Source organism: Schistocerca nitens, chromosome 2 (assembly GCF_023898315.1).
Source record: "Schistocerca nitens isolate TAMUIC-IGC-003100 chromosome 2, iqSchNite1.1, whole genome shotgun sequence".
Classification (NCBI taxonomy): domain Eukaryota; kingdom Metazoa; phylum Arthropoda; class Insecta; order Orthoptera; family Acrididae; genus Schistocerca; species Schistocerca nitens.
Window position 1 is genome coordinate 468,089,728 of NC_064615.1, and position 23,772 is coordinate 468,113,499.

Genomic DNA, 23,772 nt, shown 5'->3' on the forward strand with positions numbered 1-23,772 from the left:
CGTCCAGAGTTCTTCAAACCAATCGCGAACAACTGTGTCCCCGTTACATGGCGCACTGTCATCCACAAAAATTCCATCGTTGTTCGAGAACATAAAGTTCACGAATGTCTGAAAATGGCCGCCAGGTATCCGAACACAATCATTTCCGGTCAATGATCGGTTCAGTTGAACCAGAGGATCCAGTCCATTCCATGTAAGCACAGCACATACCATTATGGAGCCACAAGCAGCTTGTGCAGTGCCTTATTCACAACTCGAGTCCATGGCTTCGTCGGGTTTGCGCCACACTCGAATCTTACCATCAGCTCTTATTAACTGAAATTGGAACTCATTTGACTAGGCCACGGTTTTCCAGTCGTCTAGGGTCCAGCCTAAATGGTCACGAGATCAGGAGAGGCGCTGCAGGCGATGTTACGCTGTTAACAAATGCACTAGCTTCGGTCATGTGCTGCCATAGCCCTTTAACGCCTAATTTCGCCTCAATGTCTTAAAGGATACGTTCGTCTTACATCCTATATTGATTTACGCGGTTATTTCACGCAGTGTTTCTTGTATGTTAGCACAACTCTGGTCAAACACCGCTGCTTTCGGTAGTTAAGTGAAGGTCATCGGCTACTGAGTTGTCCGTGAGTAGTTCGTGGTGGCTGGTAATGCTCGTGGTACTGGTAATGCCTGAAATTTGGTATTCTTGGCACTCTATTGACACTGTGGATCTCGGAATATCGAATTCACTAACGATTTCCGAAATGGAATGTCCCATGTATCTAGCTCCATCTGCTATTCCGCGCTCAAATTCCCGCCGTGCGGCCATAACGCCCTCAGAGACGTTTCCACATGAGTCACCTGAGTACAAATGACAGCTCCGCCAATGGACTGCCCTTTTCTAGCTTGTGTACATGATATTACCATCATCTGTATATGTGCATACCGCATGACTTTTGTCACTTCTGTGTGTGTCCCATGATATGTTCGTAAGATAACTGCTTGAAAATTATAAGTCTTACAGATAAATGGCTCATATTAATGGCTTGACATCTCTCCAATTTCCGATTCGTACGAGTGCTATGACGTAGCTGTGCTTAAGTCCAGGCGCGTCAGGACATGTAGGTAAACCAAACGCTCCGCACTGCCCTACCGAATAACATCTCACCTACAGATAGGCAACCGTGTGATCGGATTGGGAAAGTAGGCTGCAGACGCGCGTTCCCGGACAATTTGTCTCAATGAACAGCACGCACGTATTGGCATCCGACGCTCCAGAAACGGTATCTGTACCGAAAACTTGTTATATGAGTTAAAAACGTACAAGAAACCTCTTGATTGTGAGGTCGAAAAGGCCAATGATGTTTACGGCTTTTGACTCCACACATATTGTCTACAACGCAACTATAGTATTGGCTGCTGATGTCAACGGGTGGCGGGACTGGAGGTATATGGTTCAAATGGCTCTGAGCACTATGGGACTCAACTACTGAGGTCATAAGTCCCCTACAACTTAGAACTACTTAAACCTAACTAACCTAAGAACAACACACACATCCATGCCCGAGGCAGGATTCGAACCTGCGACCGTAGCGGTCGCGCGGTTCCAGACTGTAGCGCCAGAACCGCTCGGCCACCAGCGGCCGGCTGGAGGTATACAATGACGAGCATAGTGTGAGGCTACCAAGCCTATTTGAACTGCTTAATCGACGAGTAACTCACAACATTGCTACTGTGCTAGTGGTACAACGATACATTGCATTATATTTACAACAAGAGTTGCCGAAGTTGATATTTTGTCAGGAAGTAACTCAAGATATTTCGCCGAGTGAGAAAGAAGTGACAGACGAAATCTTAGCGTTTCTCCAAGATGAGGCAGTGGAATTTATGGTGTCGTATACGCTCGACTGTGCGGACAATCTACAACAGGAGTTCAATGATGACGATACGTGCTTAACAAGTGAAAGTGCTATTGAAATCGGTGTCGAACTATGTAGTTCATCCTTGTCGGACAGGGACTCAGAAATCCCGTCTCCAGTGAAATTAGTAAAGGGCAATCGTCCAAGCCCGCCCGGTTAGCCGTGCGGTCTAACGCACTGCTTTCCGAGCGGGAAGGTAGGGCGGTGTCGCGATTCGGTGTGGCGGCCAGTCTGTGGATGGCTTTTAAGGCGGTTTTCCATCTGCCTCGGCGAATGTGGGCTGGTTCCCCTTATTCCGCCTCAGTTACACTATGTCGGCGATTGCGGCGCAAACACTTTCTCCATGTGCGCGTACACCATAGTTATTGTACCACGCAAATATTGGGGTTACACTCGTCTGGTGTGAGACGTTCCTGGGGGTGGGGATCCAATGGGGGCCGAGGCGCACAATAACCCTGGGTTCAAAGTGGGGCGGCAGTGGGGTGAGTGGGCTACTGTATCCTGTTGTGGGGCTGTGTACCACAGTGGACTACGGCGGGGACGAAGCCCCTCCATCGTTTCTAGGTCCCCAGTTCAATACAATACAATAGTTGTCCAAGGAGCTGTTACAAAAGATAAGTACGTACATGGAAGAACAGCCACAGCATAGTAAAGAAACTATTGTGAGCCGATTTGGAATAAATCCGCAGCAATATGGCCGTATAGTGCATAAGAAAATTATAGGTATTCAAGGGAGCACAAAACGCACTTGCTACAAAAGCTGGTGTTTGCGCGTTTCAAGGGTGCTCGATGCAGTTTACAGGATATGTGTGATAGTGACCTGCTACATTACGCACATCAAATTACAGTTATTTCAAGGGAAGCCGTGTCCGGCCCCGGTAGCTGAGTGGTTTGTACTCGCTTCGGCGGTACATATACTAAAATTGGAACGATACAGAGAAGATAAGCATCGCGCCGGCACGGTAGCTCAGCGTGTTCGGTCAGAGGGTTAGCTGCCCTCTGTAACAAAAAAACTGAGTGAATGGATCAACGATGAGCATGACTGCGTGTCGTGGGACGTCCGCCCTGAGCAAATGCAACGAACAAATACGAACAAAATGAGACCAACGAAAAAAAAAGTCGTCAGCGCGACAGACTGTCAATCCTAAAGGGCCCGGCTTCGATACCCGGCTGGGTCGGGGACTTTCTCCGCTCAGGGGCTGGGTGTTGTGTTGCTCTAATAATTATCATTTCATCGCCATCGATGCGCAAGTCGCCGAAGTGGCGTCAAATCGAAAGACTTGCACCTGGCGAACGGTCTACCCGACGGGAAGCCCCAGTCACACGACATTTAAGGGAAGCAGTGCATGGTTGCATAACTTCAAATAGCGCTACAGTCGTAAGATAACGAAATTTCAAACAAAACATCAATTTGAAGAAACACAGCAAACAGCGGAATCGGCCCGAAAATTTGTTGAAGAGGTACATAAATTTATCCCATCGTTCAGTAAGGAATTTGTTTTCAATTCCGACAAATTGGGACTTGAAGAGGAAACGCATATGAAAGGAACGCTGGAAATTAGAGGTACTAAGAGAGTTCAGTCAAGATCAACTAACACCAATGCCTTAACGCATTTGCATAAAATTATGCCGACCATTAATCTGGATGTTAAATTGGCTGAAAAGTTATTTATTGTGCTTAGAGAAGTTGGATGTGCTCTGCCCCTACGATTCTTTCTCGTGTGCGTCATCTTACAAGGGCAGTAGGGAATATTTACGTCACAGCAAGCAAGAGTGGGAAAATTGGCGTAAGAGAAATACAACTATGGTATGAGCAATGATTTTGGCCACCAGCTGGTCAAAATAATTTGCTTTTGCTTCATTCCTGGTCTGCGTATAGAAATCACACTCCTTTGGAGCAAATTATCCCTTCTGAAAAGTGTGTGACGTTGCAGTTAATATCACCTGGAACCAACGGACAGTTCCAGAGCCTAAAAAACATATTACTGCACTATCTGCAACTACGCTTTAAAGGATATCAACTTTTACGAAAAGCTCTGGAGCAGACTGTTTCGCATTCGTTGAATGCCATCACATTCCATCAGTCCTCTTCATCCCGTTACACCAATATGATTCTATGTGCATTCTCTACGAGTGGATACCTAGTTGAACGTCGTTCATGGTTTGTAACTCCCAAGGTGGTGGTGGTGGTTAGTGTTTAACGTCCCGTCGACAACGAGGTCATTAGAGACGGAGCGCGGGCTCGGGTTAGGGAAGGATTAGGAAGGAAACCGGCCGTGCCCTTTCAAAGGAACCATCCCGGCATTTGCCTGAAACGATTTAGGGAAATCACGGAAAACCTAAATCAGGATGGCCGGAGACGGGATTGAACCGTCGTCCTCCCGAATGCGAGTCCAGTGTGCTAATAACTCCCAAGGAATTCGCCTTCAGTCTTGATGGTGCGAACCTTTGTAATCACCGGTGGCTCTCCATTTTTCATTCAGGGTTCTTGGTGAAAGTTAATGTTTTTTTTTTGACCATTCCTTCAATGTCGGCATTGTCCATTTTGCGAAGTGCAATACATACATCCCATAGAAGGTTGATCTCTACACCTCCCAGACACTCATTTTCTGTCGCCCTCCTGATGCACGTGATGAGCCACTACCAGTTAATATTTTTCCTGTCATAATTGTTATCGCAATACTTTCAAGTGAGCGTTACTAAAAACTAAACTTGGGACCTCGCACTCAAGGTGTTCCTTGTTACACAGATGGTCTGTCTACTGAGTGTGTCTGTTTTTGTGTGCCTTCTAGTTTTTTGCACAGTCATCTCTTAAAGCCTTGGTGGTACCTATGAATAACTCAGCATGACCCGTCCCTCGTCGTGTTGGGAAACGAAACGGCGGAATGTTTTTCTTCATATCGTTACTTCTGATTACGACTTTAATTAAAACGACCATACATTAATGTTTTTCACTCCGAAAAAATTGCTATTGAATAGGTTCAGAACTTATTCTGTCCTCCGCAGGAAAGATGAGCTTGTACAGAGGATCCCAAATTAGTCTCCTGCCGACTATGTCCCAAGTCCTATAACGTGCTTTATACTATACAAAGACGACGGCAATCTTTGTCTGAATACGATGTTATAAGACAAGGTCAATTCGCACTTCAAATTACGCTCTCTTCTGACAAGGGAAACTCCCCATCGCACCCCCCTCAGATAGTGGCTCAGTGGATGGCCCGTCAAAAACTGAACAGATCAAGCAGGAAAACAGGAAGTAGGTCTACTGAATTGTGAAAGCAAAACAGAGACAGTGAACGGTCCAAGCGCAAGTGCAACATCGAGCACAGTGCAGAAATCAAGTTGTTGTAGTTGTGTGGTCACGGTGTTGGGCTACAAGTGGGTGATTTGTTTTCAACTCTCATTCGTGTCCCATGATATTTTTCACTGCTTCTATTGTCTTGGCAATTGTCATACGATACATTGGTTTAGAATATGACCTCTGCGTTAAGAACGTATTACCGTCGCATGTATATGTGATGAATAATGCGAGCATACAAGATGCCGAATACACCTCTCACAGAAATGAAGACTTCAAACAAACGGGTGTGAAGTATCTTACAACAAAGGAATTCAAGAGTCAACACTTCGAAAACGAATCGTAAGAGTCATAATGTGTGGTACTTGTGTAGAACAAATAAGTGGTACGTACTTCTGGATGTCCCTTCCTTACACCTCGTTGTTGCAAACGGACGCTTAACCGCGACACAGACACAAATCTGAATTCAGCGAATAGACACATCATTTCCTTGACACTGAAAACGTGTATGATAAATTTTGAAAGACCATACTAATAACAAATATTCATGATCTCGGAGTTATTCGAGGCTACATAGTAAAAGTCCTGGACAACTTCCTGAATGATAGTAGTTTCTTTGTCGAAACTAACGACAAAAGGTCAAGTATTAAGAGACTAGAATAACGTATTTCACAAGACTCAGTTTTATCACCAACTTTATTCTTTACGTAAATGATTTCCCGGTATTACCTCAAATAACCACACCTGAATTTGCTGAAGATACTGCGTTGCTCACTGGCAGCAGGAAGGTGACAGCTGCAGCTATACGTCTCCAAACACAACTCGCCTTAACAGAGCAATGGGCGAAAAATAATATAATTAAACTCAATGCGAAAAAACCAAAGCGATCATATTCCCTAGAAAAAGACCTGATTTACTGTAACGACTTTCCATAAACAATACTGTGATCAACTGGACAGATCCAGTAAGATATGTGTGACTTACACTAAACAACAAATTATTACATAAAACTCACATTCGAACGAAGAGAAAAAAATTGTTTGGCTACTCTGTAAATTCTACTCATTGCTCGCCAGCAGCCAAGTCAGTGCAACCACGAAGCCATGACTATAAAAGACGGACTTGGGGTACTGCCAGCCTTCAAATATAAAACTATTATAGGTCATACAAAATGGATGCCAAAGAGTGATATTAAAGGCACCAAGATGGTCGCAACAGGGTGATTTACACACGAAACTGAACATTATGACAATACCTGACATAATAAAAAGGCATACTAGAAACTTAGTACAGAAAGTAGATACACTTAGACCCACAACAACACACCTGGAATATACGGGCACAGTAAACGCAGAAACGTGTCATAGGATCAGGGTACCAAAGTCAATAATAGAAGACCCACTATGGCGAATAAAGAATTGGTTAAAACTTTCGTATGAGAAAGGCTGCAGGACATGAGTACAAGTCGTCCTACAACTTGCTAAATTTATCATAAACATCAACTCAGGTAGAGCAGCCTTCAAAAAAGGCATAACTTCTGGGTGAACGTCTCAAAAAAAAAAAAAGGTCATATGATCCCAAGGTGTGTACTTTCAGATAAGGAAATGAATGTTTAATATTATTTCAACATAAACAACCTACAACTTGTAGCAAGTGCTCGGTGTGACGGCTGCCAGTCTAAGTGAATGCATTACAACATAGTCATTGGCACAAAAGAACTTCGGGTTCAAAATATTTTGCTTGCATTGATTGCGTACCTTAGTTTTGATAGGCATGTAAATGCTGCTCCGCCTGTACTATCCGAATCTTCTACCACACTATCCAACACCATCTCAGATTCTGCTGTCCGAGAACTGAACCTTGGCCAGCTATCTATGGCTTGTAAGATCCAATTTCTCCAACGTCTCCAACCATGGCGATAAATTTCTTCCAATTAGGATGACGCCTGACGAGAAACTGTTCTCTGTATAATTCGTTCGGCTTTCTGGCCACTACATCCTGCAGTACAATTTCTAAAAGATCCTTAAGGAGTAATTTTCCATCGACAATAATGATAAAGCGTAAAAAGTAGTAAGAAGTGCACAAAATAACATGACTCTTACATGCGCAGAGGCAACGGCCTTGTGCAGTGGATGCACCGGTTCCCGTCAGATCACCACTTGGATGGGTGACCATCCGGGCCGCCATGCACTGTTGCCATTTTTTCGGGGTGCACTCAGCCTCGTGTTGCCAATTGAGGAGCTACTCGACCGAATAGTAGTGGCTCCGGTCAAAGAAAACCTCGTAACGCCCGGGAGAGCGGTGTGTTGCCCACACGCCCTTCCTATCCGCATCCTCAGTTGAGGATGACACGGCGGTCGGATGGTCCCGATGGGCAACTTGTGGCCTGACGACGGAGCGCTTTTTTTTACACGCTTATGCCAGTTCGGGTAGCTCCTGTCTTGGAAATTATATGTTTGACGCTGGTGATTGTTTGCAGTGGGTATTCTTGTGCTGTTTATGACTCTGACGTAAGTCTCACCAAACAAAAAAAGTTACTACTCGTATAAGTGTAAAAACACGATATTGTTGTTGCTGTTGTTATTGTGATCTTCACTCCGAATATCAACACACACACACACACACACACACACACATAAAGAAAGACTTTATAAGAGAATCTGAACACAGTATAAAGGAACAAGAATCATTCAGCACACCAAATTTCAATGCAATCTTGATAGGCGAATTAGTAGCTGCAGAAATAACAGAAATAATCAAAACACACAAGTCCACCGTAATCTCCAATAGCAGAACGCCTGAAGAAATTATATCTAAGAACTAAAACAAAATCTAAAGCAACACAGTGACAATTAACGAAAGTAGACGAAGGTAACATAGTGGTGATCATGAATGAAAGAGAGTATATAAGCAATATCAGATTTTCTGGCAGCTGTAGAAGAAAACTACCACATACAGAAGGCATTATCAGAAGAAAGCAGATCATAAACGGCTACACTACACTAAGCACTGGTTCATTATTTTACACATTAAAGGAACTTTACGGAAAATACGACACAGTCAGCTAAACACACGTACACACACACACACACACACACACACACACACACACACACTCACACACACACACGCGCGCGCGCGCGCGCGCGCGAACACATACACACGAGCATGCGCGTGCGCGCACAAAGGGAGAGAGAAACTAAACAAAGTTTGAATTTGCCGCCAATCTGATAAGAAAACAAATGTAAATTAACAGAGACTTAACACACAGCAGTAACATTACACTTGGTTTTGTAAAGCGGATGAGTTATTCACGAGTGAAATTCCGCAAAATATTTGTAGTGTTTGTTTTGTGCATTTCAACAACAAATGAGTATGTAGATGAGAATCGACTTCCAAAACTTAACTGTAAGTAATCGCAAAACATAGTCGCTAAACATTTTCACATTGCAAAATTACGTTTGGACATAAAGTGATTCGTTAGCTCGTCAACCAAACTCACAGTAGCATCATTTAACAGCAGACGATAAGCTATCAACGTGCACTAGTATATAGGGGGTCCTACATAATCCAGTAACGTAAAAAAATTACACTCCTGGAAATTGAAATAAGAACACCGTGAATTCATTGTCCCAGGAAGGGGAAACTTTATTGACACATTCCTGGGGTCAGATACATCACATGATCACACTGACAGAACCACAGGCACATAGACACAGGCAACAGAGCATGCACAATGTCGGCACTAGTACAGTGTATATCCACCTTTCGCAGCAATGCAGGCTGCTATTCTCCCATGGAGACGATCGTAGAGATGCTGGATGTAGTCCTGTGGAACGGCTTGCCATGCCATTTCCACCTGGCGCCTCAGTTGGACCAGCGTTCGTGCTGGACGTGCAGACCGCGTGAGACGACGCTTCATCCAGTCCCAAACATGCTCAAAGGGGGACAGATCCGGAGATCTTGCTGGCCAGGGTAGTTGACTTATACCTTCTAGAGCACGTTGGGTGGCACGGGATACATGCGGACGTGCATTGTCCTGTTGGAACAGCAAGTTCCCTTACCGGTCTAGGAATGGTAGAACGATGGGTTCGATGACGGTTTGGATGTACCGTGCACTATTCAGTGTCCCCTCGACGATCACCAGTGGTGTACGGCCAGTGTAGGAGATTGCTCCCCACACCATGATGCCGGGTGTTGGCCCTGTGTGCCTCGGTCGTATGCAGTCCTGATTGTGGCGCTCACCTGCACGGCGCCAAACACGCATACGACCATCATTGGCACCAAGGCAGAAGCGACTCTCATCGCTGAAGACGACACGTCTCTATTCGTCCCTCCATTCACGCCTGTCGCGACACCACTGGAGGCGGGCTGCACGATGTTGGGGCGTGAGCGGAAGACGGCCTAACGGTGTGCGGGACCGTAGCCCAGCTTCATGGAGACGGTTGCGAATGGTCCTCGCCGATACCCCAGGAGCAACAGTGTCCCTAATTTGCTGGGAAGTGGCGGTGCGGTCCCCTACGGCACTGCGTAGGATCCTACGGTCTTGGCGTGCATCCGTGCGTCGCTGCGGTCCAGTCCCAGGTCGACGGGCACGTGCACCTTCCGCCGACCACTGGCGACAACATCGATGTACTGTGGAGACCCCACGCCCCACGTGTTGAGCAATTCGGCGGTACGTCCACCCGGCCTCCCGCATGCCCACTATACGCCCTCGCTCAAAGTCCGTCAACTGCACATACGGTTCACGTCCACGCTGTCGCGGCATGCTACCAGTGTTAAAGACTGCGATGGAGCTCCGTATGCCACGGCAAACTGGCTGACACTGACGGCGGCGGTGCACAAATGCTGCGCAGCTAGCGCCATTCGACGGCCAACACCGCGGTTCCTGGTGTGTCCGCTGTGCCGTGCGTGTGATCATTGCTTGTACAGCCCTCTCGCAGTGTCCGGAGCAAGTATGGTGGGTCTGACACACCGGTGTCAATGTGTTCTTTTTTCCATTTCCAGGAGTGTATATAATGACAATAACAGACAAAATCTATTTTAGGTCTAATTTTCGTTACAGATACAGTTGTTCGAATGTAATACAAATAAATATTCGCAGAAGGTATCAAGCAAAGGCAAATGCTTATGTTCAAACCTGATTATCAGAAATTCCAATTCTGACTGCTGTGCACTATGGAATTCTGTTGGCAACACCACGTGTAGCTCTTCTGAGGTCGCTTTGGCGTTCTTTTATGAGGGTAGCACAGTTTATAACCCGAACGACGAATTCGTCTTTTGTGTTTACTTTTTCTTTGTGGATTTCGCCATTGTACCATCCCCAAAACTCCGAAGCAGTGATGTCCAGTGACCTTTGTGGAGAAGATATGTGATCATTTCTGTTGGGTATTGTCAGGTTTAGATGATGTGTTATCTGCCAACTAGTATGCGAACGGCCCCGTCGTCCTGGAAGAACATTGCCATTCTTGGAGCTAAAGGAGCCTCGTCCAGCAATGTAAGAACCTCGTTTTCAAGGAAATCTCGGTACCAGGGTCCTGTAAAACCGCATCACCCATTTACAGAGATGTGTTCTTGAAAATATATCCCCACAAAGGCGTGTTGGTTTTCGTTGGATTGTCGATAGGAGTTACGTTTACTGTTAATACCGTCACGAGGAAAGCGGCATCATCAGTAAACAGCATTAATGAGATCTCTCAGATTTCTCGGCGTCATGGATTGATGGTGTGCTTCCGGATGTTCTGTGAGTTTTATTAGAGTTTTATGCACAGTAGTCGTCAGAAACCGAACTCAACTATAGACAGCGGCGCGACCCCAACCATAGTTAACAGTCTGGTTGGAGACCAGGCAGCGAACACGCGTAACTGCAAAATTCGCAGCACATGAACAAGATGGCTGGGTCTGTGGTCGAAATTTTGTACATAAAAAGGAAACAACAACCCGACAGAACACCATGAAGCACATCATTAGTATTAATCAGATTATTCAACCATTGGCATATAGCTAACGACAAAACCTCAATCGTGTACCTTCTTGCAGCAGTCCGCCTGGTTAGCTGAATGGTAATGTGTTTGCTTATCATGCAGTGGGCCCGGGTTCGATTCCTGGCTGGCTTGGAGATTTTCTCCTCTCGTGGACTGGGTGTTGCGTTGTCCTCCTCAGCCTTTCATCATCATCACTGGCGCGCAAGTCGCCCAATGTGGCGTCGAGTGAAATAAGACTTGCAACTTGGCGGCCGAACTTCCCCGGACGGGGCCTCCTGGCCATCAGTGGCCCGCGATCATTTCATTTTTTTCCTTGTGGAAATTGCTGAAACGTCTGTAAACGATATGGAAAGATTTTATTTCAAATACGTATTTTCCTGCATTATTTATTTACTTACTCGTACTGATACATGGACGGTAAATAGTTTGGACAAGAAGAGAATAGAAGCTTTCGAAATGTGGTGTTACAGAAGAATGCTGAAGATTAGATGGGTAGATCACATAACTAATGAGGAGGTACTGAATAGGATTGGGGAGAAGAGGAGTTTGTGGCACAACTTGACCAGAAGAAGGGATCGGTTGGTAGGACATGTTCTGAGGCATCAAGGGTCACCAATTTAGTATTGGAGGGCAGCGTGGAGGATAAAAATCGTAGGGGGAGACCAAGAGATGAATACACTAAGCAGATTCAGAAGGATGTAGGTTGCAGTAGGTACTGGGAGATGAAGAAGCTTGCACAGGCTAGAGTAGCATGGAGAGCTGCATCAAACCAGTCTCAGGACTGAAGACTACAACAACAACAACTGATACAGGTCAACGACCAGCTCGTTTCAGGGTGTTGCCATTATCAAGAGTGCCTTGAAAATGGTGTAATAGATATAATATTGCTCCTTACATCTATGTTGGCCTGTGTTTACATACGGCACCTTATGCTTACGACTTGGTCTATATGGCATCTTAGACTGTAAATGTCGGCTGCCTTTTTGTTATGATATAGTAACATTATTTGTATGTTTACTTTTTGTTTACGTGATCTTATAAAGTTATTTTTGACAGCTTTTTTTGACAGTTTGGGGTGCAACGACAAAATTATGTTGACAATGAAATTTCTGTTTCGCGGAAAGTCAGTGAATCCGTTTAATTTTTCAGAGATAGTATTCTTGTTGTTTTTATGTGAATGATAAATGACCTATTGTTTTATGTTTATCGCAATAATTTACAGTTTTTTATAATTTCAATAAAATTTTCGAGGTATTTTTTAAGCTTAAAATCTGTTTGTTTATTGACCTCATGCAAGCTACGGGCCCTCTGGAAAGTATATGGACAGAGTCAGTGCATACGTAATGTGCGCCATATTCTTGTATGTGTAACGCCGACAGGCCCCACATGTAGAAATTTTGCACGTCCTTGTTGAAGGACTACGTTCTACCAACAGAATAATGGATTCATACTCCACTCATTGGCACGTTGAGGTGAAATGTGACTCCTGGGAATTGTACCAACCCCACGCTCATTAGCGTAAACACGAGTAAACACTCTTGACTCTGGTATTCTGCACCTAGGAAATCGTCTGCTGCACTGTCTGCAAGCAGCAGCGGCGGCATTTCCGTTATAAGACCCGTACACAAATACAATATCGGTTTACTCAACATACACAGGGTGGTTAGAAACAGTTTGAAAAGTTTGTAAGGGTGTTGCAGGGTACTGCTAGGAAATAATTGTCAAATAATTGGTACTTTACGCAGTTTCCCAGTTAATTAGCACTGAAGTTAGCCAATAAGACCGTTGCGAGCGCAAATTCAAGCGGCTTGCCAGAGACGGTGTCATCAAACTTGTCCTTTGTTTGGTTTCCTAAAACCGAAGAAGAGATCAATACAAAAATTGGACGTGGGACGATAGTAATGATCGAACCCGATTCGAAGGCTGAGAACTCTCGCACGCTATCATCTATGCTATGAGAACATGTGACTCTAATTGCATCTGTCGGGCCGTTTGAACTTGCGCGCACAACGATCTGATTGGCTAATTTGAATGCTAATTAGCTCGGAAACGTCGCAGCGTATCAGATTTTTGCATTAACAATCATTCTTCAGCGGAACCTACCCTATAACACCCTTACAAAATTTTCAGGCTGTTTCTAACCACCCTGTATAAATATACGCGGCATGCCTAAATGATAGAATAAAAGTGGTCAAAATAATACTTTAAAAAATCAGTTATGTAAACACAGGCACAACTTCTGGACTTGAACTTCAAAATAGAAATGAGTAATGATGAACAAACCGATAGCAACTGGAGATCAACACGCAAATTGCTAACGTATCTCTGTAAGCAGCCGTATCTCTGTAACAAATAAGAACTTGATGCATGTTATATGGAATACCTGATTAAAATTTGTTTACACTAACACATCCTAAGATATTTACTGTTCTTCCTCGAGCACTCTGTAAATGCCGCAAGCTCCTGTCCACTATGAGGCAGAGGATACTTCCTAAGAATATTAGCGATTCTTCATCCTGTTCCAATCACTTGTTGGCTAAGTGAAAAATGACAGCCCCTGTACACCTACAAGTGCTCTTAGTTCTCGTACCTTATTGTCACGACCCCTTTGTCAGACATACGAAATTGTCAGCAGAATTGTCGAACAGTCCTTCTCGAATTCTAGTTCTCGAAATTCACCTAGGAAGGTTTCGCCAATTAAGTTCGTCGAGCGTCTTTGCCACTATTTCGTGCGGGCTGCACCGACCGACCTGTTACTATCATTGCAGCGCTCTCTGAATTCGTTCCACGTCTGCTGTCACCCCTACCTGATATGGATGCTGTACTCTAAAAGTAGTCGCGCTTGCGTCTTGTATGTAATACGCTTTACACACGCACTGTACTCCCCCAGAACCTTTCCAACAACAGTCTTCAATTCGCCTTTACTACTGCAGATTTTTCGTGATTCTTACGTTTCGTGTGGCCTCTTTGTGCAGGTAAAGCTAAAGTCTTGGCACAAGACCTGACTACGGGCAGAGCACAGCCATTCTCCGTAGTCACACTGGGAGGGGGGAGACTGGCGAGCCCATCGCCCCAGCCACTTTTAATCCGAGCGAACGATCCTCGTTACCCATTTGATAGCAGTATGAGTGGACCCGGCGCCATTCGGAAGCGACTGCAACGAGGAAAAATAGTCACCCCTACCCAGGACTAAAGCCGAGACTTCTAGCCGTTAAACCGCACTCACAAGGGAAACTCCCAGTTGCACCCCCTTGAGATTTGGTGGTAAGCTGGCTCGGTGGGTAGCCCGTCAAAAACTGAACACAAATGCAGCATGAAAATAGGAAGAAGGTGTACTGAACTGTGAAAAAATAAGCAAAATAGAAACAGTGAACGGTCTAAGCTCAAGATATGCAACATCGAACGAACTGGCAGAGCCATAGTGTTGTGGTTTTGTGGTCAAGGCGGGAGATCCGACAAATTGCCCTCGTACCCCATCTTTTTTTTCATAAAATTGTGAACTGTCCGTCCGATCATTAACGTGTCTGTTCTCTTTGTGTAGTCCTGGTTACTGTCATACTATAAGATCGTTTTAGAGTATGAGTCATGTGAAAAGCGAGAAAAGAATTAACGGAATCTCAGTAGTAGTTTACCGTTCATCTGTAAACAAAGAAGACACGGGCTCCTTTGCAAATTCTATCTACAGTTTTTTCTCGGCAGAGCTAATGCAGTAGACTCTAAAGAACACTGTCGTCCGTTCATAATCCAAGAATCCAATTGGTTCAGTTGAAAAAGAAAATACCATTTTTTGCACTAATAGAGGAAAAAAGAGTGTCAAATTTCACACTCGAAAAGATGTCCTCTCGAGAATTGGAACCTTCTTCAACATCGAAAAATAGAAATCGTGAAAGTGATGGAAGAAAGTCCATTAACGCGATCAGATGTGTTTCGTAAGCAAAGAAAAGTGTTCAAGATGGCGTAAAATCGAAGAAGATTTTTTTTTTCAAAGTTTACAACCTATTCTTCCACTTGGAAAAGTATTGATGTTGGCTATTTTTGTCGACATTCAACACGATTTTCTCAACTGTTATGAATTTTTTCTGATTCAGATTTTTTAATTTTCCTTTCAAATAACGTTATGGTGCTGTAAACATTTTTTTTGTAAATATATTCTGCCTTTATTTCATTAATAATATGAAGATGAAATTTTAGCTCGTTGGAAAGATGGCATCCATATTCATATTATTAACAAACAAAAAAATGCGTATAAGAGTTAATATGCTTACCGTTTCGATATCAAACTAATGTAACTTAAAACACTTATCAATCGACACTGATTGTCTGCTTATTCGGAGAACTTTTGGAAAGTGTGGTCTACCTGTAAAGGAGACCGTGTGTAGAACACTAGGGCAACACATTCTTGGGCACTGCTCGAGTTCCTGGGTTCTACTCTAAGCCAGTAATTCAACGGCGGTTTTCAGAATTGTTACCGGCAAGTTAGATCAACACGCTAGTATTACGGAGACGCTTCGTGAACTCAAATGGGAGTATCTGAAGAGAAGACTACATTTTTTTCGCAAAACACTATTGAAAAAATTTAAAGAATCAGCGCTTGAAGCTGACTGCAGAACTTGCATGAGAACCATGAAGGTAACAGATATTAGCGCCGGTACGGAGGCTTATGGACATTCGTTCTTCCCTCGCTCTATTTCTAAGTGGAACAGGAAAGGAAATGACTAGTACTGGTACAAGGTACTCTCCCCCCCCCTCCCCCCCCCCTCCCCCCCCCTCCCCCCCCCCCCCCCCCCGTCCGTCACGCAACACACAGTGGCTTGCGGAGTATGTATGTAAACGTAGATCGAGATGTACACTCATGCTCATAAATTAAGGATAGGCACATAGGGAATACACACGACACAGATCTGTAAGTCCACGGTATTGGTGATAAGTTGAGAAACCCGTCCAGAAACACATGTGCTACAAAACGCCTCTGTTTCCTGCGCATGTACCCCGACATCAATATGGGATATGATCACCATGCACACGTACACAGGCCGCACAACGGGTTGGCATACTCTGGATCAGGTGGTCGAGCAGCTGCTGGGGTTCAGTCATCCATTCTTGCACCAATGCCTGTCGGAGCTCCTGAAGTGTTCTATGGATTTGAAGACGTGCAGCGATACGTCGACCGAGAGGATCCCAGACGTGCTCGATGGGGTTTAGCTCTGTAGTACAGGCAGGCCACTCCATTCGCCTGATATCTTCTCCTCCACGATGGTAGCTCGGTGGGGCCGTGCGTTATCATCGATCAGGAGGAAGGTGGGACCAACTCCACCCCTGAAAAGGTGGACGTACTGGTGCAAAATGACGTCTCGATACACCTGACCTGTTACAGTTCCTCTGCCAAAGACATGGAAAAGTGTACGTCCACCAATCATAATCCCATCCCACACCATCAAACCACGACCTCCATACAGGTCCCTTTCAATGACATTAAGGAGTTGGTATCTGGTTCCTGGTTCACGCCAGATGAAACACCGGCGAGAATCACTGTTTGGACTATATCTGGACTCGTCCCTGAACATAACCTGGGACCACTGTTCGAATGACCATGTACTTGACACCAGGCTTTACGCGCTCTCCTGTGACCAGGGGTCAGTGGAATGCACCTTGCAGATTTCCGGGTGAATAAACCGTGTCTCTTCAGTCGTCTGTAGACTTTGTGTCTGGAAACAACTGTTTCAGTGGCTGTGGTAAGGTCCCGAGCAAGGCTACCTGCAGTACTCTGTGGCCGTCTGCGGGCACTGATGGTGAGATATCGGTCTTCTTGTGCTGTTGTACACTGTGGACGTCCCGTACTGTAACGCCTGGACACGTTTCCTGTCTGCTGGAATCGTTGCCATAATCTTGAGATCACACTTTGTGGCACACGGAGGGCCTGTGCTACGACCTGCTGTGCTTGACCAGCGTCCAGTCGCCCTAGTATTCTACCCCTCATAACGCCATCAATATGTGTTCTTTGAGCCATTTTCAACACACAGTCACCATTAGCACGTCTGAAAACGTCTGCACACTTACTCGCTGCACTGCACTCTGACAAGCACCAACACACCTCTGCATATGTGGACTGCCGCCAGTGCCACCGTGCACCGCATGGTCATACCCCGAGGTGATTTAAACCCGTAAACCGCCCACCAGAGCGTTGATTCACCATATATCACTATTATCCTTAATTTATGAGCATGAGTGTAGATCAGTCGTTGTAGACACAACGTTTGAGAATTTGTTGTCATACTTGGTTCCTGAGTTATGACATGTTTTCAAACTTACCGAATCAGATACCAAAAGACAGAAATTCCAGAATTGTGCTCCCTTTTGGAAAAATTTTTGCTGACGCCCACGATCGTTAGTATATCAAATATGAAACGATTGTAGGCCTTGTGTGTGTGTCGCAGGCTGCTGCAGCGCGCGCAGCGTGCTGTGGTACCTGATCTTCTGCGGCTGCGTGGTCAACTTCATGGTGACGACCAACATCAACATCGCCATCGTGGCGATGGTGCGGCCGAGGCGCAGCAACGCCACGGAGGTGCTGCCCGCCGCCGTGCTCGAGTGCGGCGTCTCCGCCTCCGCCTTCTCGGCGCGCAACTCCACGTCCGCCGGCGCGGAGCTGCTGGCGGCCGAGAATGACACCGACGGCCTCGCAGCGACCACGCAGCACCCCGACGTCCTCAACGTCTCCGTTGTCGATGAGGAACAGGCGAAACGAGCAATGGTACGTACGCATTGCACTCTAATATTTGTTCGCAAATTCTAGATTGCCAGAAGTCCGATCTAGGAATATACGCTGAAGAGCCAAAGAAACTGGTACACCTGCCTAATGTCGTGTAGGGCCCACGCGAGCACACAGAAGTGCCGGAAAACGACGTGGCGTCGACTCGACTAACATTTGAAGTAGTGCTGGAGGGAACTGACACCATGACCCCTGCAGTGTTGTCCGAAATCCGTAAGAACACGAAGGAGTGGAGATCTCTTTTGAACAGCACGTTGCAAGGCATCCCAGATATGCTCAATAATGTTCATGTCTGAGGAGTTTGGTGACCAGCAGAAGTGTTTAAACTCGAAAGAGTGTTCCTGGAGTCACTCTGTAGCAATTCTGGACGAGTTGGGTGTCGGATTGTCTTGCTGGAATTGCCCAAGTCCGTAGGAATGTACAATGGACATGAATGAATGCAAGTGATTAGGCAGGGTGCTTACGTATATTTCACTTGTAAGAGGCTATCTAGACGTATCAGGGATGCCGTATCACTCAAATTGCACACGCCCCACACTATTACAGAGCCTCCACCAGCTTCTGAGGATGTGCGTTTAGAGCACAGAATGGTAGTGAAACATGGACTGTGGGAAACCGGAAAAGAAGAGAATCGAAGCATTTGAGATGTGATGCTACAGACGAATGTTGAAAATTAAGTGGACGGGTAAGGTAAGGAAGGAGGAAGAACTTCGGAGAATCGGCGAGGAAAGCAATATAAGGAATACAATGACAAGATGAAGGGACAGGACGATAGGATAAAGACATCAGAGGACAACTTCCATGCCACTAGAGGCAGCTGTAGAGAGTAAAAGCTGTAGGTGAAGACAGAGATTGGACTACATCCAGCAAATAACCGAGGATCTAAGATGCAATTGCTACTCTGAGATGAAAAGTTTGGCACCGGAGAGGAATTCATGGCGGACCGTATCAGACCAGTGAGAAGACTGAGGACTCGAAACAAAACAAAAAATATGTTACAGCGTGCTCGACGACCCTTGCCCTGGCAAAAACGTTCTCCCATCCCTCAGCCACTGAAAGTATCTTGCCATGGGTTGCGGAGAAACTGGGACGCTCTGCCTGGCACAGAGCTGAAACAGCTAGTAATGAAGAACCCGTTGTAAGTAGGCTGTTCAGGTTTTTATGTTGGGAAAGCCACGTAGCGCTCTATATGAAAATCACTGACTGTGCTGTGTTTGTCTCTGATTTTGTTCCATTGTGTCTAACTTTTGAAGCTTTTGTCCCATTTGTTGCATTAATTGTAATAACAATGCACTGGTGTCTGAAACATGTTCCTCAGTGTTATTTGGCAGTGCAATTGAAAAGCCAATATTCGCATTTTCAAAAGAAGAAAATGTGTCATGACTTGATTGAGAAACGGGTAATGACGCAAAACTTGAATCTACAGTATTTCCGAGATTGTGTCCTGTCATTTCGGATTCCTGAGGCGAGCTGTTGCCGACCGATCGATCGATAATGCTTCCCTGTTCACTAACTGTTTCACTGCCTACACCATTATTTGCAGCCCGCTCCATTTCCCTGTGCACAATTACCAAATTACTACTTTGAACATTAGTTAATTCATTACTCGGCGGCGCTAACACACTGCTTTCGTCTTCACTGTCATTTCTCAGTTTACTTTGGAGCCTAGTATTACGTTTTTCACACGCCATAATTGTCACAACATTTCACACAATAACACAGAAAAGCACAATTTGAAGAGCAAAAACAAGAAAACACACTAGCATAGCACTGAAAATATCTCGTTAATTGCCAGTACAGCTGCGAAATACTTGGTGCAAATCTACATGCATGCCACAACTGTTTTACTGTACAACAATGAAAGACTACAACTACAAAGGAAATTCTCTCTATAATTACGCGCTAGCAATAAACAATAGCCACACTAATTACACAAGCTACAAGAAAAAATCAGAAGATTTCAGTGAGGTATCCTCGACTAAGGGTCGACATGAAACGTCCCCTTAAAAATTGTTATGAATGATTGTGCTGATAAACCTCTTACATTATTTGATTTTCAAACAGCTGAGCAGAACTGAACGTACTCAGACATTTCGCTCTTTACCTATTCTGATCAACACTAAACTGACACACAATATTTTTAGCGCAACGCAATCTGACTTTCAATAATCTCTACAAAAGAATGGGCCTGACTAACAATAACCTATACCTTTCATGAATCACTTACCTCACAAAAATCTTCGTTACTCCAACTACTGCAATACAGCGAGCGCCAATACTGCCAGCAAAATAAAAGATTCTAACTACTGAAGTCACTAACTACTGATAGGCATACTTAGCAAATGAAAGATTTTGATAGAGAACAAACAATGTTTTTGTTGTTGTGGTCTTCAGTCCTGAGACTGGTTTGATGCAGCTCTCCATGCTACTCTATCCCGTGCAAGCTCCTTCATCTCCCAGTACCTACCGCAACCTACATCCTTCTGAATCTGCTTAGTGTATTCATCTCTTGGTCTCCCTCTACGATTTTTACCCTCCACGCTGCCCTCCAATGCTAAATTTGTGATCCCTTGATGCCTCAAAACATATCCTACCAACCGATCCCTTCTCCTAGTCAAGTTGTGCCACAAACTTCTCTTCTCCCCAATCCTATTCAATACTTCCTCATTAGTTATGTGATCTACCCATCTAATCTTCAGCATTCTTCTGTAGCACCACATTTCAAAAGCTTCTATTCTCTTCTTGTCCAAACTATTTATCGTCCATGTTTCACTGCCATACATGGCTACACTCCATACAAATACTTTCAAAAATGACTTCCTGACACTTAAATCTATACTCAATGTTAACAAATTTCTCTTCTTCAGAAACGCTTTCCTTGCCATTGCCAGTCTACATTTTATATCCTCCCTACTTCGACCATCATCAGTTATTTTGCTCCCCAAATAGCAAAACTCCTTCACTACTTTAAGTGTCTCATTTCCTAATCTAATTCCCTCAGCATCACCCGACTTAAGTCGACTACATTCCATTATCCTCGTTTTGCTTTTTTTGATGTTCATCTTATATCATCCTTTCAAGGCACTCTCAATTCCGTTCAACTGCTCTTCCAAGTCCTTAACATTTTACAATGCACCACACGGCACTGATTACGTATTTGTTTACATGTTCAGATGTGCTAACAAACCTAACGGGGTTCCATTTAAAAAAACGTAGGTTTATGTTAAAAAACATACTTCCGTGCATATTTTATGGTTTGTATTAACCAATTACACTAGCCCCTCTCCTCACGTTCGGTCTGTGGAATCGATTAGTCAGTATTTGATGTGGTTTACGAAATATATCCAGCGGTAATGTTACGTGACTTACCCTGTATATATATATCAGTTCATGACATCCAGTCTTACAAAATTACGTTCTCTGATGGACACACGTCCAGATCATCCGCTCTCAAAACTCTGCCATCTCTCTCCCCACATCCACCACTGCTGGCGGCTCGCCTCCAACTGCGCAACGGTATGCGCTGTTCACATCCAGCTGCCCAACACTACAATAGCGAATTCCAACAATGCAAACCAGCCATGTCACCCGAACTCAGTTCGATTCAAAAAATGGTTCAAATGGCTGTGAGCACTATGGGACTTAACTTCTTAGGTCATCAGTCCCCTAGAACTTAGAACTACTTAAACCTAACTAACCTAAGGACATCACACACATCCACACCCGAGGCAGGATTCGAACCTGCGACCGTAGCAGTCCCGCGGTTCCGGACTGCAGCGCCTACATCTACATCTACATCTACATTTATACTCCGCAAGCCACCCAACGGTGTGTGGCGGAGGGCACTTTACGTGCCACTGTCATTAACTCCCTTTCCTGTTCCAGTCGCGTATGGTTCGCGGGAAGAACGACTGTCTGAAAGCCTCCGTGCGCGCTCTAATCTCTCTAATTTTACATTCGTGATCTCCTCGGGAGGTATAAGTAGGGGGAAGCAATATATTCGATACCTCATCCAGAAACGCACCCTCTCGAAACCTGGACAGCAAGCTACACCACGATGCAGGCGCCTCTCTTGCAGAGTCTGCCACTTGAGTTTATTAAACATCTCCGTAACGCTATCACGATTACCAAATAACCCTGTGACGAAACGCGCCGCTCTTCTTTGGATCTTCTCTATCTCCTCCGTCAACCCGATCTGGTACGGATCCCACACTGATGAGCAATACTCAAGTATAGGTCGAACGAGTGTTTCGTAAGCCACCTCCTTTGTTGATGGACTACATTTTCTAAGCACTCTCCCTATGAATCTCACCCTGGTACCCGCCTTACCAACAATTAATTTTATATGATCATTCCACTTCAAATCGTTCCGCACGCATACTCCCAGATATTTTACAGAAGTAACTGCTACCAGTGTTTGTTCCGCTATCATATAATCATACAATAAAGGATCCTTCTTTCTATGTATTCGCAATACATTACATTTGTCTATGTTAAGGGACAGTTGCCACTCCCTGCACCAAGTGCCTATCCACTGCAGATCTTCCTGCATTTCGCTACAATTTTCTAATGCTGCAACTTCTCTGTATACTACAGCATCATCCGCGAAAAGCCGCATGGAACTTCCGACACTATCTACTAGGTCATTTATATATATTGTGAAAAGCAATGGTCCCATAACACTCCCCTGTGGCACGCCAGAGGTTACTTTAACGTCTGAGACGTCTCTCCATTGATAACAAAATGCTGTGTTCTGTTTGCTAAAAACTCTTCAATCCAGCCACACAGCTGGTCTGATATTCCGTAGGCTCTTACTTTGTTTATCAGGCGACAGTGCGGAACTGTATCGAACGCCTTCCGGAAGTCAAGAAAAATAGCATCTACCTGGGAGCCTGTATCTAATATTTTCTGGGTCTCATGAACAAATAAAGCGAATTGGGTCTCACACGATCGCTGTTTCCGGAATCCATGTTGATTCCTACATAGTAGAATCTGGGTTTCCAAAAACGACATGATAGTCGAGCAAAAAACATGTTCTAAAATTCTACAACAGATCGACGTCAGAGATATAGGTCTATAGTTTTGCGCATCTGCTCGACGACCCTTCTTGAAGACTGGGACTACCTGTGCTCTTTTCCAATCATTTGGAACCCTCCGTTCCTCTAGAGACTTGCGGTACCCGGCTGTTAGAAGGGGGGCAAGTTCTTTCGCGTACTCTGTGTAGAATCGAATTGGTATCCCGTCAGGTCCAGTGGACTTTCCTCTGTTGAGTGATTCCAGTTGCTTTTCTATTCCTTGGACACTTATTTCGATGTCAGCCATTTTTTCGTTTGTGCGAGGATTTAGAGAAGGAACTGCAGTGCGGTCTTTCTCTGTGAAACAGCTTTGGAAAAATGTGTTTAGTATTTCAGCTTTACGCGTGTCATCCTCTGTTTCAATGCCATCATCATCCCGGAGTGTCTGGATATGCTGTTTCGAGCCACTTACTGATTTAACGTAAGACCAGAACTTCCTAGGATTTTCTGTCAAGTCGGTACATAGAATTTTACTTTCGAATTCACTGAACGCTTCATGCATAGCCCTCCTTAAGCTAACTTTGACATCGTTTAGCTTCTGTTTGTCTGAGAGGTTTTGGCTGCGTTTAAACTTGGAGTGAAGCTCTCTTTGCTTTCGCAGTAGTTTCCTAACTTTGTTGTTGTACCACGGTGGGTTTTTCCCGTCCCTCACAGTTTTACTTGGCACGTACCTGTCTAAAACGCATTTTACGATTGCCTTGAACTTTTTCCATAAACACTCAACATTGTCAGTGTCGGAACAGAA

General features: G+C 44.8%; 1 protein-coding gene and 1 pseudogene across 1 annotated transcript in view; both read left to right on the forward strand.

Annotated features, from left to right (window-relative positions):
- The window catches only part of LOC126236380 (uncharacterized transporter slc-17.2-like), a 311,147-nt gene that overhangs the window by 198,274 nt on the left and 89,101 nt on the right, over positions 1–23,772 (forward strand). The window contains exon 2 of the mRNA XM_049945638.1: positions 17,618–17,934. Within this exon, the coding sequence (XP_049801595.1) occupies positions 17,618–17,934 (317 nt within the window). The remainder of the gene's footprint in view (positions 1–17,617; positions 17,935–23,772) is intronic.
- On the forward strand, positions 2,795–2,862 carry LOC126237755 (U6 spliceosomal RNA; annotated as a pseudogene).